The sequence below is a fragment of the Fulmarus glacialis genome, unplaced genomic scaffold (assembly GCF_000690835.1).
Source record: "Fulmarus glacialis isolate BGI_N327 unplaced genomic scaffold, ASM69083v1 scaffold13385, whole genome shotgun sequence".
Taxonomy (NCBI): domain Eukaryota; kingdom Metazoa; phylum Chordata; class Aves; order Procellariiformes; family Procellariidae; genus Fulmarus; species Fulmarus glacialis.
The window spans coordinates 14,368-30,555 of NW_009215032.1; the positions used below are offsets into that span (position 1 = coordinate 14,368).

Consider the following 16,188-nt stretch of genomic DNA (forward strand, 5'->3'; position numbering starts at 1 on the left):
CATTCATTTTTCAGTTTCGATGTATTCTGACAAGGTTAAGGATCTTTTCCTTCTAATTTTTAGAGATGCTATAGACTGAAAAGAGCAAAATAGCAGTATGTTTATAGTGTGTAAAACATGTAACCCCCCCATTGCTAGTGAGTCCAGACATCTATCTGTACACAAAGATCAGTATTTGCATCCGTTGATACAATCAATACTGTATCAATGCATATTCTCAGGAAAATCACAGCACTTCAAGAGTGTTTTAGCAGGACAGGTCCAAAGAAGTTGGCTGGAGTTGACTTAAATATGGTCTGGCAGCAGGTTTGGAAGTATAAATCCCCAGTGTAGCACTGCCTCTGACGATTGTGTGTAACCATGGCAAAAGATTCTTGTCTTGATGTTTCCTTCTTCACAACGCCAAAATTGTATCTAGGAAATTGCAATCTTATACCTTCTCTTGGGTTAGAAACAGAAAATCACTACATTCGAAGTTAAAAAGGAGTTAAATTTGTGATTTTTTTAATGATAAATTTCCTAGGGCTTTGCCTAGCTAAGTGTTAGACGTTTGCAGGCGAGGGACTTTCTGCATGTCATTTAGTAGGCTCAGCAGTCAAAGAAGTCCATGAAAATTCTTCCATCATCACAATTTTTTTAAACATTAATCGCCATTACACCTTCCTTTGTATCAACAATCAAGTCTTATTCTTGTTTTTTTCTGAACATACTTAAGAGTATTTTTAGCTAAAGTAGAATCAGAATCAGCAATAACTAAGTTTATCTTTCTTCCAGCTCCATGCTCTGTACAGTATCACGCTAGTTTTTATGGTTCTATTCTACCTGCATCTCTCTACTTACCAATACAGCCACAGAAACATGCTATTACTTCAGAAATGTTTCCTTAGTTCTGGATGACAAAAGGCTGTCTGGGTAGAAAGCAAAAAAAATCTCACCTTCAACATAAAGTACCCTCTCTCCAGGGAGATGCAATGGCTTTGCCAATGGTTGGGAGACTGGACCTACTTTTAACAAGCCAACAGTCACACGTTACCGCTGCAGCCAAAAGTGCCCCTACAAAGCGTAACTCTGCAGCACTCACAGCACGCATTTCTCATTTCCTTCTCTGTTGCCATACAGTGAAATTAAACTGCTTGGAGTCCTGGGTCTTTTTACACAACTAGAGGAAGACGCAAGGGGTTTAGCCCATGGAATACAACTTCCCTGATCCTCAACCCCCAGACACATGTGCACAACATTTGAAGGAGACCTTCTGAGCAAGTAGTCTCATGTCTATTCATATACTTGAAATTCAGCACATGCATGAAACTTAGCAGGACTATGGTTCTTTTTATATTTTTAAACTCTCCAAGTGGCTTTTTAAAAGTTATAGGAAGGTGTTTAACTTTGACAATGATGCACTATGAGCACACTTCATAAACTATTTTCTAAAGAATATCAATTTAAAAAGAAAAAACAACAGCATTTTGTGGGTAGAAGGGGCAGGATTTCTTCATTGTTTCATGCTACTTACTTGATCTATTTCATTAACACCCAGGCATGTGATAAATTTTTCCCTATTTTTTTTTCCATCATTTTACTGGGGGATTTAAATATTTTTTTCTGTGTGTCCCTCCCTCCCATTACATTGATACAGCATTGCTTTTTATTACTTCTTTGCCTATCTCCTGAACTACTCATGACTATTCAAAATAAATGTTCAAAATACAATAATAGGAGAATGCCTCAACATCTCCAGAGGCTGAATATCTCAACACAGCATATTACGGTTGAATTTTCCTGTAAGTCTTTATCTACTTTTAGCAAGATATATTTTATAGCCTTATTACTTCCTAGATTCTTCTCTTAAATGAGAAATAAAGCTCTCCAGGTTTTTATTTCAAATTTTTTTTCCAGTCTCTATTGATTTTAGATTTTTCTAGAGGTTCAAAGTTCATATAATTATTTACTTTTTTTTCTCTTGTACTGTTTTCAGCACTTACCTTTGCTTTAAATGTCAGAGCCTTTCACTTCTGTTACATTGATTTCCTTGCTGCCTCTCTTTTCTCTGTCCTAACTGATTGTGTATTTTGGTGTGGTCTCCCCATCTCTTTCCACTTCCAATAATATTTTTTAAACCTCATTGTATCTTTGAACAGTTTTTTTTGCAGAAACCACACTGACCACTTCTTGTTTTTTGTAATCTTCTTTTCAGAGGAACTGCAGCCTGCTGTACGTTGGCTATGAAGTCTCGGCAGTCCCAAATCTTCTTCCACGCAAAGGGATTCCAATACATCCTGTTGCGGCATGATGCTCACTGACTTCCTTAATTCCATCAAGTGGATTTATTGAAATCCAGTGCTCTGACTTGACTGTGAGCATTTATGTCATATCAGGTTGAATTCAAGTAATATTTTGATCCCTTACACATTATGATCTTTTTTGCTGTCAATGACATGTTCTGAAGTGTTACTTCAGAAAGGCAACTAAACACAAACATCTGACTTCAGGTTTTAAAGACAAGCAACAAGCTCTTGTAACAAAAGATGAGTAAGAGAATCGTGTTACAATAAAGAGATGCCTGAATACATATCAATTCAGTTCCAGATGATAAAGTATGTTTTCAATACTTACGAACATGTCTGATACAAATGAAGAAAATGTAGACTGGCAAAATTAATGAAGAAATCACATTTCTTGGAAAGCAAGGAATTCAAAAAGAGCTTATGACCATCTTTCTTAATATTTTATTATTCTGAAGCAAAATCCTTTACAGATTGAGCTAACTGGACGACTATTTCAGTTAATAACAGCAGCTGAGACCATGACCAGCTTAGAATGGACAACATTTAACAAAACAACATTGCTCCAGGTGTTTAACAATTCTCCCTGAAAGCCAATAATGACATATATTTGACGTTTCAAACTTTCATTCAACATGCTATTACTACTTACACACAATTTTTTTTACGAGTAAATATATATGCATCAAGCTGTTTCTTCAGTATTTCATATTACAGGAACTGTACGCTGTATTTTTAAAGCACATAACTGAACTGGCAAAAGAAAACAGTTGACATTAAAAAAATTGTTTGAAAACTCAGTGCACTGTTTCTGAAAAGTCCCACTCAAAATGACTGTAGATACAGAAAGAATACATTATTACGGCATGATTTACTTGCAAGTCATGATTTCAGTTATAAAATTAAACCCACTCCTCGCCCCCCAAAACAAGACCACTTTCTATTAGTTGCTCTCTTGTTATAGTGTTCTGCATCTTATATCACGTCCCAAAATGAAAGTCAGTGTCAAATCTTCCCTGTTGGGAAGACGGTTCTTGATCTTTGTGTAACTATATCTTAATGGCAGCAAAATTGTTCTTTCCTCCTGAATCCCGATTCCCCTCCACACAAGTTCAATAACTGGTGGTGAAAAGAGGACTGGCTAACAAGAGGGAAGACAATGGCAGTAAGCCTGTAAGAACAAGAAAAGACAAGAAGAGTAAGAAGGAAGCAGCAAAAACAGTGACATGTTGTGCTCCTCCTTACTTATGACTACGTGAGAGACTATTAACTATGCTACTCCTTAACACCAAAGAGTATTTTACTTGAACATTTTTTAAAAAAACTTCTACTAATCTTACAAACTAGGGGCACTTTTCTGTTAATGGCCAATGAAAGGAGAGCTTATTTCAAATGTGAAGGTTATCATCAATATTCCAATAGAAGGGAGAAACAAAAGATGCAGGAACATGTTTAATCAAAAAAGAAGCAAGAAAATAAAAGCCTCCCAAGAAATCAGACTTTTGACCACTAAAACTGTAGACGATAACAGAAAAAAAGAGTGATGATTTTTAAATGCAAAAGAAGCAGAGTCCTTCTCCATATTGTATCTGAACACTTATTAATTAGCTGTATGTAGTAATGTTTATTACATACTTCTTAATAGTTTATAGAAGTTGAGTCTTCCAGTCACGTACATCAGTACCACTCTACATCTAGAAAGTAACTGATTGATACACTGAACAACATGAGTAATACTCAAATTTAAGGTGACATTTGCTAAAAATACATTTCAATGTATTTTTAACAAATGAAACTGAGATTGCAGCACACCAATGAATATTTCTTCATGAACATACAGCCAAGAAGAGTGTATGTAAACAAAATGGGCTTAATCCCCTCCACAGATGAAATACAGTAGACAGAAAGCCATTTTATCAAGGTATTTATGACAAGAAGTCTCACTCAGCAGGATACCCCATACCATTACTCAGAGAGTTGTATCTCAATTTCTTTTTCAGTGAAATTCCTTTTGTTTTCTTCAGAGTCTTCAAAGGAATTGTAGTAGTACAGAAAAAATGGGTGATGTTCAAGCATATTTGTCTTTTGAGTTGCCTGCATTGTGTCGTTGTCTATGTTTTCATCATTGCTGATGAAGAAGCTTGAAAACAGGTCAGCTGCAAGTGCATGCTGCTTTTAAATTTGTTTAGTAACTCTTCTAGTAACCTGTAAAAGGAAAATAGTTACAACTTTACAGATTCTGAAATGGGAACAATTACCAAAAAGTTCTGGCTATTATGTCAGCGACTTCAAGTACATTGTCTGCTTAAATAAAGGGCCTGAAATTGGATCTATTCAAATGTTTGAATATTACAGATATTTAGAAGTATACCAAGTGTGTCAGGATGATCTGTGGCCAGAGGAGGACTTAGCCACAGAGATTTTATCAAGGTGATAAAATAGCCCTTTATATGGCTTTCCTTCCAGATAAAGATCATTATCTTGAAAGAAACATATTTGCAAAACACAGTGGCAAAAGGACTGTTAGAAAGGGTCATAAGATACTTCTGTAAGGAAAATCCAGAAACTGCCAGACTATGTACCATAAAACCAGTATCCCTTACCAAGGCTATGGCTTTTTGTGTGTAGCTGAATTGCGAATTTCAGTTCTCAAACTTGTTTTTGGAAGATATTTCGTAGATTTGTCTTAAGTATCATGGCTGAAAGATCAGAGATGGTATGACTGTTCTAGGCGAAACATTAATTCACTGGCAACTATGTGGTTTTGTCCCTTTATAGATAACAAACTATGTATGTCATGTGTCATTTGTTGATACGTGGTTTGTTTACATCCACATAGCTGCCAAGAAGGTACTTGGTGCAGTGCATAGTATTTATTATAATCCACAAACTATAGGTATAGGACCAAGGTTGTTGATGGCTCTGTTGTAGGAGATATTTACTGTAACAGTGGAGATGCATTATGAAGTTCTACAGTCTTGCCATCGTAAGTGTGTTTTATTTTCCCCGTATTCTAGGGAAGAATGTGTTCTCTGAACTTTTTGCTCTATTTCAAAAACAAGCTAGATAGGGCAGACATGTATCACCTCAACCTTTTGGCAAGCTGTGATTATTGAACAGCCAGTAACAGAAGAAATTAAACTGCATGTTTAAAAAAAACCAAACCAACCCAAGAACAACAACTTGAACCACAAAATCAGTATCTGCTTTCTCAGCAGGTCCTCTGGAAGATGACTATGGCCACATTCATCATTTAGTATCTTAGTAATGACTGTGAAAGAACAGAAATGAACAGCTCTAAATCAGTGCACAAATGTGTGTTATTTTACACAATACATGTAGATTACAACAAGCTGCCTGGAACGATGACAATTGTGGTGTAACAACCTGGGAAACAGAACAAGTTTTGCACTGTCTAGGGCTCAGAACTCCGAGGCAGATGTAAAAATGATGCAGTTCTTGATTCTCCTCTGTCCCATGAAGCTCAAATGCTTGTGACTAAGTGAAAAAAAACCTCTACAGGTGTTTCGGAAAGTCTGAGTTGAAAGAACTCTCCTTACTCAAAACTGATTCCTATCTTTAATAAAGCATAAAAGCTAAGTAAGGCAAGGAGGTATCTTGAGACTTCTTGTGGCTAGTGAGGAGTAGGTTTGAATAAATAGACAGAGGACATCTGAAGAAGGCACAGTCCGCAGACCACAGGCTGCACAAACAGTCTCTTCACGTGTCTACAAAATATTCTAAATTGTGACTGTTAAGTGCAAACTGATTTGATGCAGTTAAGTTCCTGAAAGTACCATAATACCAATCTCAAGTTCAAAACATCTATACTTATACTAATATACTCATTACAAATCCATCCTGGTTTTACCATACTACTCTTCATTAAGCTATGCTTGTAAAACAGACTACCAAATACTAGGTTGGATGCAGCAAAGCAGCTTGGTTGTCAAAGGTTGCTACGGTGGGGAAGGAGGAATCCAAAACTCCTCCTCCTGATGTTAAGAACGAACCACAGACCCTTCTTACTTGTTTTTAAAATGAAACAGGCCAGTTCTGAGAGTTCCCCATATACCAGCTGGCAAAAGCTTGGACTTTGTTCTTTGGCCATTTTTTTTATTGCTGCTAAATTCAGTAAGACAAGACAATGGACCTCACAGAAATGTTAAGATTAACAAGGAAGTCTAAAATAGACTGAAATTACAAAATAAATACAAAGGTACATTGAACTGATAAGACTAGGATGGGCAAGAGGGATATGCCACAAAGCCATCGGCTTTTCTGTGTAATTTAATAGGCCACGATGAACAAGTACTTAGCTCATTCTTACCTCCGTCCAAAGAGGCTTCTGCTCTGTAATTCAGAAGGGTCAAATACAGTGAACGTTAACCCTCTTATAACAAAGTTCTGATACAAGACTAAAAAGCAATGGCTCCAGAGACCAGAAAGGAGACAAGAAGGTGCATTATACTCACTTTTTGTCAGTTCCACTTGAAAGCTGAGGCAAGGCTTCCAAAGCTTGCTTAAAGCTCGAGCTGCAAGGAAAACAAAAATACTCATCTTCCACTGGTACAAGTCTCAGCATTCACAGTTTCTCTCTACAAACTCCATGGAGATAGCTATATTTTATCCATTCTTATTTCAGTAAATTAATAAAATGTTAACTTGAGACCTGACATTCATGTGCAAATTGAATGTAAAGTGGTCCTGGGTTCAAACAGGTCTCTTGATGCTCCTAATGTGATGCATTCCATAATCAACAGGAAATGTTAAATCAGCAGCTGATTTAAGACTGTGCTTGACATCTTGGACTCTTCAAGAATTACAGATAGTTGCCAGCCTGCTTTCTGCCTCAAACTAAGTGACCATCAGAGTATGAAGCACATTGATTTTGGCTTTCTGTGCTCAGTAGACAGGTTGCTGCATTCTCCTCTACAGAAGGGGGCCTACAGAGAGAAATACAGCAGGTTTGCACTGAGGTAACGTAGATTCATCGAATAATTTGGGTTGGAAGGGACCTCTGGAGGTCTTCAGGTCCAACCCCCCTCTCAAAGTAGGGCCAACTTTGAGGTTAGAGGAGGTTTCTCGGGGCATTATCCAGTCAAGTTTTGAGTAACTCCAAAGATGGGTTTCCACCCCTCTCAGATGTGGAACAGAAGTGCAGGGAACAATGCAGGACCTGCACAGATGGTACAATCTAGTCAGCAAAAGATTAATATGGTGACTTGTGGCAGGTACTGCTAGTGACAAGTCCAGGAATAAGGAGGCATCTATGAAGCTCCAGCCTCCAGGGTTCACTGTGCTTTGCCCCTGTGCTGATCAGAGACAATAGCACTTCCACTTTATCCAATTTGAGTCAGTACCAAGTAGTTTTCATTTAGGCATCTTCATCATTATCAGATGCTCAGAATAGGGAAGCAAGTATTTTGAAATGGAATGCAGTGACACCATAGCAGACTATCTGTGACACTATGAAGACACATTAGGCCCTCAGGCCCTGCAATGTCTCCTACAAAATGTTGATTATGTAAGATGACCAAACTGCCACCTGTGGGAACATGTAATGCCAATCCTAAGAGAAGTGTAGGTGATTAAAATAATGAATGAACCTGCCCATATCCAACATAATCCCCTGGAAATTTCAATCAATCAACTTCACTCGAAACTGCTGACAGCTATCATCATCTGTTTTTACATGCCTTGGCTGCATCAAACACTGATGCTGCTAATGCTTTTCTTTCTCCCTTTATATTAATGTGTGAGTGTGTCCCACAGTATTTATCTTTGGTCTTGCACCTCACTGAGAAATGACGAATTGCTGAAAGCCTTTTGAACGCTTTCGTTCTAAGAGACAGCATGAAGCCGAATTCACTTTCCCTGATTAGGTGTGTGGAGAAGGAGTAAGGTATTGTACAAGCTTGTGGAGAGCCCTAATTCTCCATATCACTATAAGGGGATCCTGCCAGTGTCCGGTTCTGTAGTCTCTCTGATGTGTCTGGCAGGTTCTTTACCATGTGCTTTATGAGATTGCTGTGAAAAACCGGATAAAACTCAGCAACATCTGCTTTTGTCTTGTTTTAGCATCATTTTCCTCAGCAACTGTACTGCTGTTAAGAAGTTTTACTTTTTTTTTTTCAGTGGCAAATACTGGTTTGTGTCTAAAAATTGAAGTAAAAACCAGTTATTTTCTTTCAACTGATAAAACCTTGCTAGTAATCTGTTTTTCGTATATTTACCTAGTATATCACATATTTTATTTGAAGCAAAATTTCTTAATCCTTAATTTATGTTACGTGCTTTTGCGTGTTTACCAAGGATTCCATCACATTGAAAAAACAGACATTACAGCACATCTTACTTGCTTTCAGGTGTTAGGTATAGGGCCACGGTATCTCTCAACGCACAGATTTCAAGTCTTGCCTAAAGACAGAAATACAAATATTGAAACAATGACACAATGTACTTTGATCAAGTGAATACCAGTATCCCAAAGCTTCATCTTTTTTAGAGGCAAATATTATTGCACGCTGCAGTTGTAAGCAGCCTTGGCTTTTAACAGTTTGTTTCCTGTATTTCTGGTTGCCATGCTGCTATGTCAGGAGACTGCTAAAAGGAACACTTTCATACTTTTGATTCAAGTCAAACTGTTTGTACGGTCACTATGTAGCAGACTAAAAACATTAGTTTGTCTCTCAGTAACAGTAATAAATCTTCAATTCTGTTCCATCTCTTCTGTACTGTGATAGAACGATAGAAGGACACTACCTTAATTTGTCTGCCTGTTTGTTTTTTTTTTTTAATTACAGTGAGCTTAACTTCTCACAGCATGGCTTGGCCAGGGAAGAAGGAAACAAATGAGTACAAAAATCTGTCAATACACATTTTATTCTTGTTTTTCTGTTGAATTTATTTTTTTCCATCAGATGAGGAAGTAGAATGGTTGTGCTCTGCTTCTTGTCTGTCACCTGGTGGGCACACAAGCTTGGGGATTTTACTCCTGCACTGTACTGTGTGTCTAGGTGTTGACTTTCACCTAGGCAAACTATGGTGGAGAATGAACTCAAAGATTAAACAAATTTCATAGATCGTCCTTTAGTGTTTGAAAAGCAATCATTATCATCACAGGTTTTATATGAAATAGAAATATTCTGCATGTGATCAATACCTTAAGTCATTTAATTTAAAAATATAAAGTAAACTTCATCCAAATTCATATTCCATTTGTGTTGATCATAAACATAAAATTTAATCCAGTTAGTCATTACAGAAACTGATCTACATTTAGACCCAACTAATATGACATTAATCTTCCAAGACAGAACTTTTTATAATGCAACACAGACATCTAATTCCAGTTCTAATGAAAGGCTTTGGCTTTTAGGTCTTCCCCTCATCTCTCCCCTAGGTAGGAAGCCAGCTGAGATTTATGCTTCTTTTTTAGTGCCAGAATTTTCTGGCAAAATACGATATAGCCACGCACCAATTTTATACTCATAAGAAATGCTTTTCTCACCGCAGAATGTTTCACCTCTTTTTGTATGATGCTCCAAGCTGAACACCCTTGGACTTTTTGAAGTCCTACACATAAGATTCTAGAGTCTTTCCTACATTTTAGGAGGTTGCAGCACCATGGGCAAGTGTCACATTCTCAAGTACCACAGCCTAAATAAACATGGTGGAAGGGCAAACCCTGCACAACTGTGGGTTGTGGGATGTGGGAATACAGATTCAGGCTTCTCTTCGGGAATGGGTATTTTTTGATCAGTCTGACCAGGCTCAGACCACTCTCACACTGCTGCTGTCTGCCAGACAGGATTTTCTATGTTCAGAGGAACAGAAAATGACCATGAGTGACAAATTTACAGAAGGCAGAGAAAATCCTTTCAATTATGGGTTTAGGCAGCAAGTTCATATGGTGGGTTGTCTAGTCAAACAAAAATGATATACGGGTGGCTTTGTTGTTATTCATTGATTTGGTTTTAAATAGGCAGTCAATCTTATTTGGCTGCGATCTTCCTACATTAATTCTCTGTCCAATGCAATTCCTACCAGCAACTGGAAAATAAGGCTTGCAATTGGATAATTATTTTCCCATCATAAGGCAAGAATGCTGTCATGTACCATGAAAATTGGGAGTTTGCTCTTCTTGCCTGTTACAGCCATAGCAATCATTGACTCAAAGGGATTTTTTTTTTTGAAAAAGATTTTTTCTTAGAGTCCTTTAAAACTTATCCAATGGTAACTACAACTACCAATCCAGCCGTAAATGAAGAAGGCAGTCTAAGAGTATCTGTTCTACCCACGCTGCAACAAAGTGCTAATGTAGAAATAGTATAACAGACAAGTTTTGCAAAGACTTGCAAGATCCTACTGCATCATATTTTCAAGATTTTTAAATCTCAAAATATCACAAAATTGTTTTTTCTTTTAAAATAATTTTTTGATGACAGGCCAAAGACAGTATTTAATGACATTTCAAACAGATACCATTACGATGCTTTTTATCTCATAGGATATAGGTAACCTTTTATGCACTCAGATATGAAGACAACACTAAAATATAATCAAACCCAAGAACCAGTATCCCAAAGGGTATTCATCCATAAATCTGAAATAAGTTGTATACTAATCCTTTTTATCTCCTTGCTCTCACTGCTACAATAAATCCAACAAATACACAGATTATACCTCTCTCTGTTATTCTCAGTTTTCTAGATTCAGATGTTTGACAGTACAAAGTATTCAGGTACCTGTAAAGCTCCATTTTTGCTGAAGGATGAAACACACTGCATCAGTCGACTCAGTTCTTCAGAGACTGCTTCTACAACCCTTGACATTACCCGAGGAACTAAGTCTTTGGAAATGGTAAACACCTGATTTTTATGAAAGAATAATCATGAGTACAATACCTATATTAACAGAAATATTTTCTACAGTAACATTTCAGTAAAAAGCATTATACACTTTGATTGAAAGGACCACTTCATTTTTATCAATGGACAAAAAAATTTCAAAGCGACTGGAATCTGAAGGATTTCTTTTGATGCTTGCCCTGCACTTTGACTAATCACCTCTGTTAATAGCAATGTTAGCTATATGATACATGATAATGACAACTTTCTTGCAGTGCCTAAAAGCAGCTAGACTTCAAAATATGTGCTCTCAGCTGATGGATGCAGTTGTACATAGACTGCCGTTTTGTAGATAGCACCTTTAATTCAGGGTTGTGTGACTGACTGACCCAATTACACATTCAGCCACTTTTTACCCACATATTTTGCTGTTTCTTCTAGAATCTTTTATATTTGACCACTGTCAAATGGCTTGTCTCTCTACACTCTGTGTCAGAGATAAGCCTTTGAAAGGGTTTGAGAGTACGGCAGCGTAATGGATTTTCATTTAGATTCTTCCACCGCTGCCATTTATTAGTTCCCTGGCAAAAACATTACACCTTACTGTTTTTTCCATGCATCAAGACCAGCTTTTTAACTGCTTATTTGTACAACTTTAAAAAGTGGTACTTGGATCCTCCATTTGAGGTTCAGAATAGCAACCGCAACACAACAGCAACACAAAATTAAACATTAGATCTATGCCTGAAGGAAAGCATGAAGAAACCAATCTTCCTTAAAGAAAGCTTTAAGGAAGCGAGAAATTGTTGGTGAATTATAAATAAAAAGAAGTACGTTTTTTATACACAGAATTGGGGAAAATGCAGGCCAAGAGGTTGGAATATAGGAGGAAGTGAGATTACAGGTTAGGCAGACCAAACTTGTGTCCAGACTTAAAGGTGATGATAAAGCTGCACTAAAACTGCACAGGGTTGGGGGAGAAGATGACACAAGGAACTGAAGATGATGTGACTGGAGTGGTGCAAGAAGGAAAATGAACTGCATAGACTTTTTAAACACCTCCCCCCTCTAATTTCTGCTTTAGAATGATCTAAAAAACTAAGTAGTGGAATAATTTTTTGCTAGAATACCTTTGCTTTATGTGAAGTTTAGATCTCATGTCTGACAAAGAAACGTAGTAATTGACAGAAGATATTCATACACGTGTGTAAAAGTAAATGAAGGGGGGGGGGAAAGAATGCAAGATTCCTACACAGTTTTCAGTGATTTAAGTAATGAATTATGTATCAGGGATCCCATAAAGCTGATCATTCCAAAAGGCAGGTCTGCACCATAGGCTAAATATACTGACCACATATATGTCAGCTATCAGCTCTTACCATTGCTAATTGAAACACACAGCCTGTTTTAACTGTTTTGACCCACAAAAGCTAAGTGACACACTTAGCTGTGCGGTAAGAAAAAAACAACCAGTAACAATTTGGGAAGGGGTCATCTTATTCAGCAGCAAATATTGCTGAGCAATTCAACACAAACATACCAGGAACACCCCCAAAAATCTTCTACTGAGAAGAGAATATTTGTGCCCACAACAAGCACTCTTGAAGTTACTACACAGGATCCAGGAAAAAAAAAAATTCTCAGCAATGGTGAATCATCACAAATAAGAAGCCCTTATTTTGATTTCAGTTAAATTTGAATTCAAAGGTAGAGAAACAATTTTCTTTCCACTTCAGGCCATGCTCAGTGTTCAGCTGATGGTTAATTTTTGCTGTTTCAAACTACAGAAACTTACAGCCTTGCTAACTAAACTTAAATCTGACCCAGCTTACAGAATTTCACTAGAAAACAGTGGAAATGGGAGTTTCATCTTGACACACGTTTTCATATTTCTGTAATATTTCACATCTATAAATTTATGAGGCAACACTATTTAGCCAAAATCAGTATCGGTCTCGAAGTCAGCAAGGCAGTGCACCTTTCTGCTGCAGCATTTTAACAAGTATGCGTGTTTACAGGATTAGCCCAGTAAGTCACAAATGCCTTTGATTTTTTTAAAGCAAAACCTCTCATTTTCATTTTTATTAATTTCCACTACACTGCAAAACAACATTAAAAATGAATGTCATGTTGGTATATATTTTTGGTGTTGCTTATTCCCTCATTTGGAAGCATTTGGTAAAATCAGCAATGCTTCTGTGAAAACTGCTATAAGTAAATACTGAAGTTGAATCAAAAATATTGCAAGTGATACTTAAAGTTTCTGAAAATATTTTAATTTATATGAATCCTTGTAAATTTAAGGAGGAATAAAATAAACAAAAACCTTAAGTGAATCTCACCAGATTTTAATTAGATGAAAAAGGCAGAGCAGCTATACTTATGGTATTTTGAAAGGTAAGAATGATATTACTACCAACACTTATACCAGGAGCAACAGTAATCTGGTAACACTCTTGATGATTAGAAGGAAGGAGTATGTAGAACAGAGGCTGTAATTTAAAGGACTATAGAAAATTCCAGCATATTATCACAAAAGGCCAAGTAAAATAATACGCTTGTAGAGCTGCAGTTAATAGTAATATTTTAATATGCACTCCCTATCATAAGCCATTACCTACCTAAGTATTTCAAACACAATTTGTGCTGTATAGAGACTATAAAACTTTCTGGTTTTAGGTTTCCACTTTTTATCCTGTGTACAAGAATGACATATATTGCCTTTTCACTCCGAGTGGCGTATGTTGAACATTTCTTCCAAAGTGAAGTACAAGCTCATTTTCGTATGTTGTGGAAAATAAAGTTAATCAGAGAAAATAAGCATCATCTCTCTCTCTCTCTCTCCCTCTCTCTCTAATCTGCATGAAAAGGGAAGAATTGAGCTTTAGACTTTGGCTTTCCTCTTCATCAGATAGTGGAAACAAAAAGGTGTAATGGAGTGTTATTGAGGATAAACAGGAACTGTTCATCTCCTTCTGCCCTTAAAAAAAGTTAGCAGTTGCATACTTGGTTGGCTAAACCTAACCCAAAGCACTTATATCTATAACGAAGACACTTCATCAGAGCTACAGTTTTCAGGGGTGATGAAAGACAGTATTTACCATGCAAAGTACACTGACATTATTCATATGAACGTAAGCATGAAACAATCTGAAGTTTTTCTCACCTCAGCATGCACAGCAATGATATTCACTAATGCTTCTTTCAAATAGTTTCTGACACCTGAAACAGAACAAACAAGATAATTAATCACTTTCATTCTGTTATCTCAACAAAGCCATAATATTATACTGTTCAATACTGTACTTTTTCTTTTCATTCTTTTACTAGCACTTTTGCAATCAGAGGCAGAAAGAGAAAGTTCCATAGCCACACCACCAGTCTATTTCCTTTTTCAAATCAAATGGAGAAAGGCACATTTCCTTACAGCAAAAGGTTAAAAAAGCCAGCAGGTTCCTGTTTCAGTATTCTTCTTCTCTGGCAACCCAATTCACCAACTTTGCAATTTAATAAAAACCTAGCATTATTAAAAAATAAATTCTGGATGCACTACAGCTCAATAAGTTCTAAAGAAACAGAGAAGACAAGGGGTTTTGATTGCACAACAGTCTTCAAGAAGTTCTTACTACTTTATCAGCTTCTCTGACTGTAAATTATGATTATAGATAGAAATAGCAAGGTCTCTTGTTTCTCTGAAAGCAGAACATATTACTCATGGCAGTTTATAGGAGTTGTCATGCCTTAGTAGGAATTTCCTCTTGGGGAGGGTGGAGAAGTCAAATAAGCATTTTATTTACCAAGCATATGAAATGCTTGTCAACTTATATGAAAGAGGAAATTCTAAACAGAAGGACATCCTGCAGGGTATGCTTTAGTTAGGACAGGCTCTTAGTCCCCTACGGTGCTGTAATTCTGGAGTAACTTCCCAGACCTGGACTCCAGTTGTGTAAGATCTAAAACAGGCAAAAATCTAAAATCGCCCCATTTGCTTTTCTGGGCACTTCACTTTGGAGGCAAAGGCAAATTAGAAAGCATTTAACTCATTAAAGTATGCATACGTGTTGGAAGTGCAACACAAAGTAATAAGAAATGGTTACCGATCCACATGACCTCAACTTCTGGTTTCAACCACTCCAGCATGAATCAGAGAAAGTGCAATGACCCCATCACTCCCTTCGGTGTATTCAATCGACAGTAAAAGACCAGAATCGTGGACAAAGACTGGTGAGACCACACAGCTCAGAGATCACAACGTGATTAAAGGCTGCTGTTATAAAAATTACAAAGTGAACCTTTAATCAGTTCATCTTACTTGCTCCACCTTTCCTCAGATAACACCAATGCAGCAACTTAATCCTGCTATGAAAAACAGCTTTAAAAGGAGTTACCCGAGATCAACAAAATGAGTTATTCTATGGGAGAATACAGTCATGTCTCACAACTCCCATCGCAGTTGTGCTCATTTTTTTAACCACTGGTCCCACAACTCGTCTCAAGACCTAAAAAGGACACACTTGTTCTTTCTTACTTAGACAATCATGGAAAAACATTTTATAGAAGTAGGACAAAAGGATGACAGGACTCCCCTTGCATGAGCTACGGACACTTTCATCACCTGCGTCTACACTGTGCAATGTGATGCTGCCTGGAGTTTAGATTGGAGGGTGCTTCCTGGAGGGCATCATGGGTCTCCTGCTGGAAGCGAGGGTGCTTGGGAGAAAGCAGAGGGAGAGATGTTGAACAGTGGCTCTTGTTCCAATGTGCACTCAGGATGTAGCTGAGCTCTGCACCCAGGCCCGTGTATCAAGACAGTCTGTGTTTCAAAAGTTCATAGGAAAGAGGCAAGCGTCAAAGAAGATTTTACCGCTCTCACTAAAAGCAGTTTGGTTTCTGAACATACAAAAGAATCAAGACCTTTTTAGAAAGAATGTTCTATTTTCACTCTGGAAGAGATGCAAATAACTGAAAAAGGTAAAGAAAAATACAAGCCTTTCCCCACACATTCCAAAACACCTCTAATGTCTTTTCTTGCTACCTTTATTCTTTTCCTTGAA

At 37.2% G+C, this 16,188-nt stretch overlaps 1 protein-coding gene across 1 annotated transcript in view; it reads right to left on the reverse strand.

Moving 5' to 3' along the window:
* Window positions 1–3,398: 3,398 nt before the first annotated feature.
* The window catches only part of EXOC2 (exocyst complex component 2), a 116,587-nt gene continuing 103,797 nt past the window's right edge, over window positions 3,399–16,188 (reverse strand). Inside the window, exons 23-27 of the mRNA XM_009578810.1 lie at window positions 14,301–14,356; window positions 11,033–11,155; window positions 8,641–8,702; window positions 6,758–6,817; window positions 3,399–4,487 (exon numbers count right to left, since the gene is read on the reverse strand). Of these exons, the coding sequence (XP_009577105.1) occupies window positions 4,394–4,487; window positions 6,758–6,817; window positions 8,641–8,702; window positions 11,033–11,155; window positions 14,301–14,356 (395 nt within the window). The 3' untranslated portion in view covers window positions 3,399–4,393. The remainder of the gene's footprint in view (window positions 4,488–6,757; window positions 6,818–8,640; window positions 8,703–11,032; window positions 11,156–14,300; window positions 14,357–16,188) is intronic.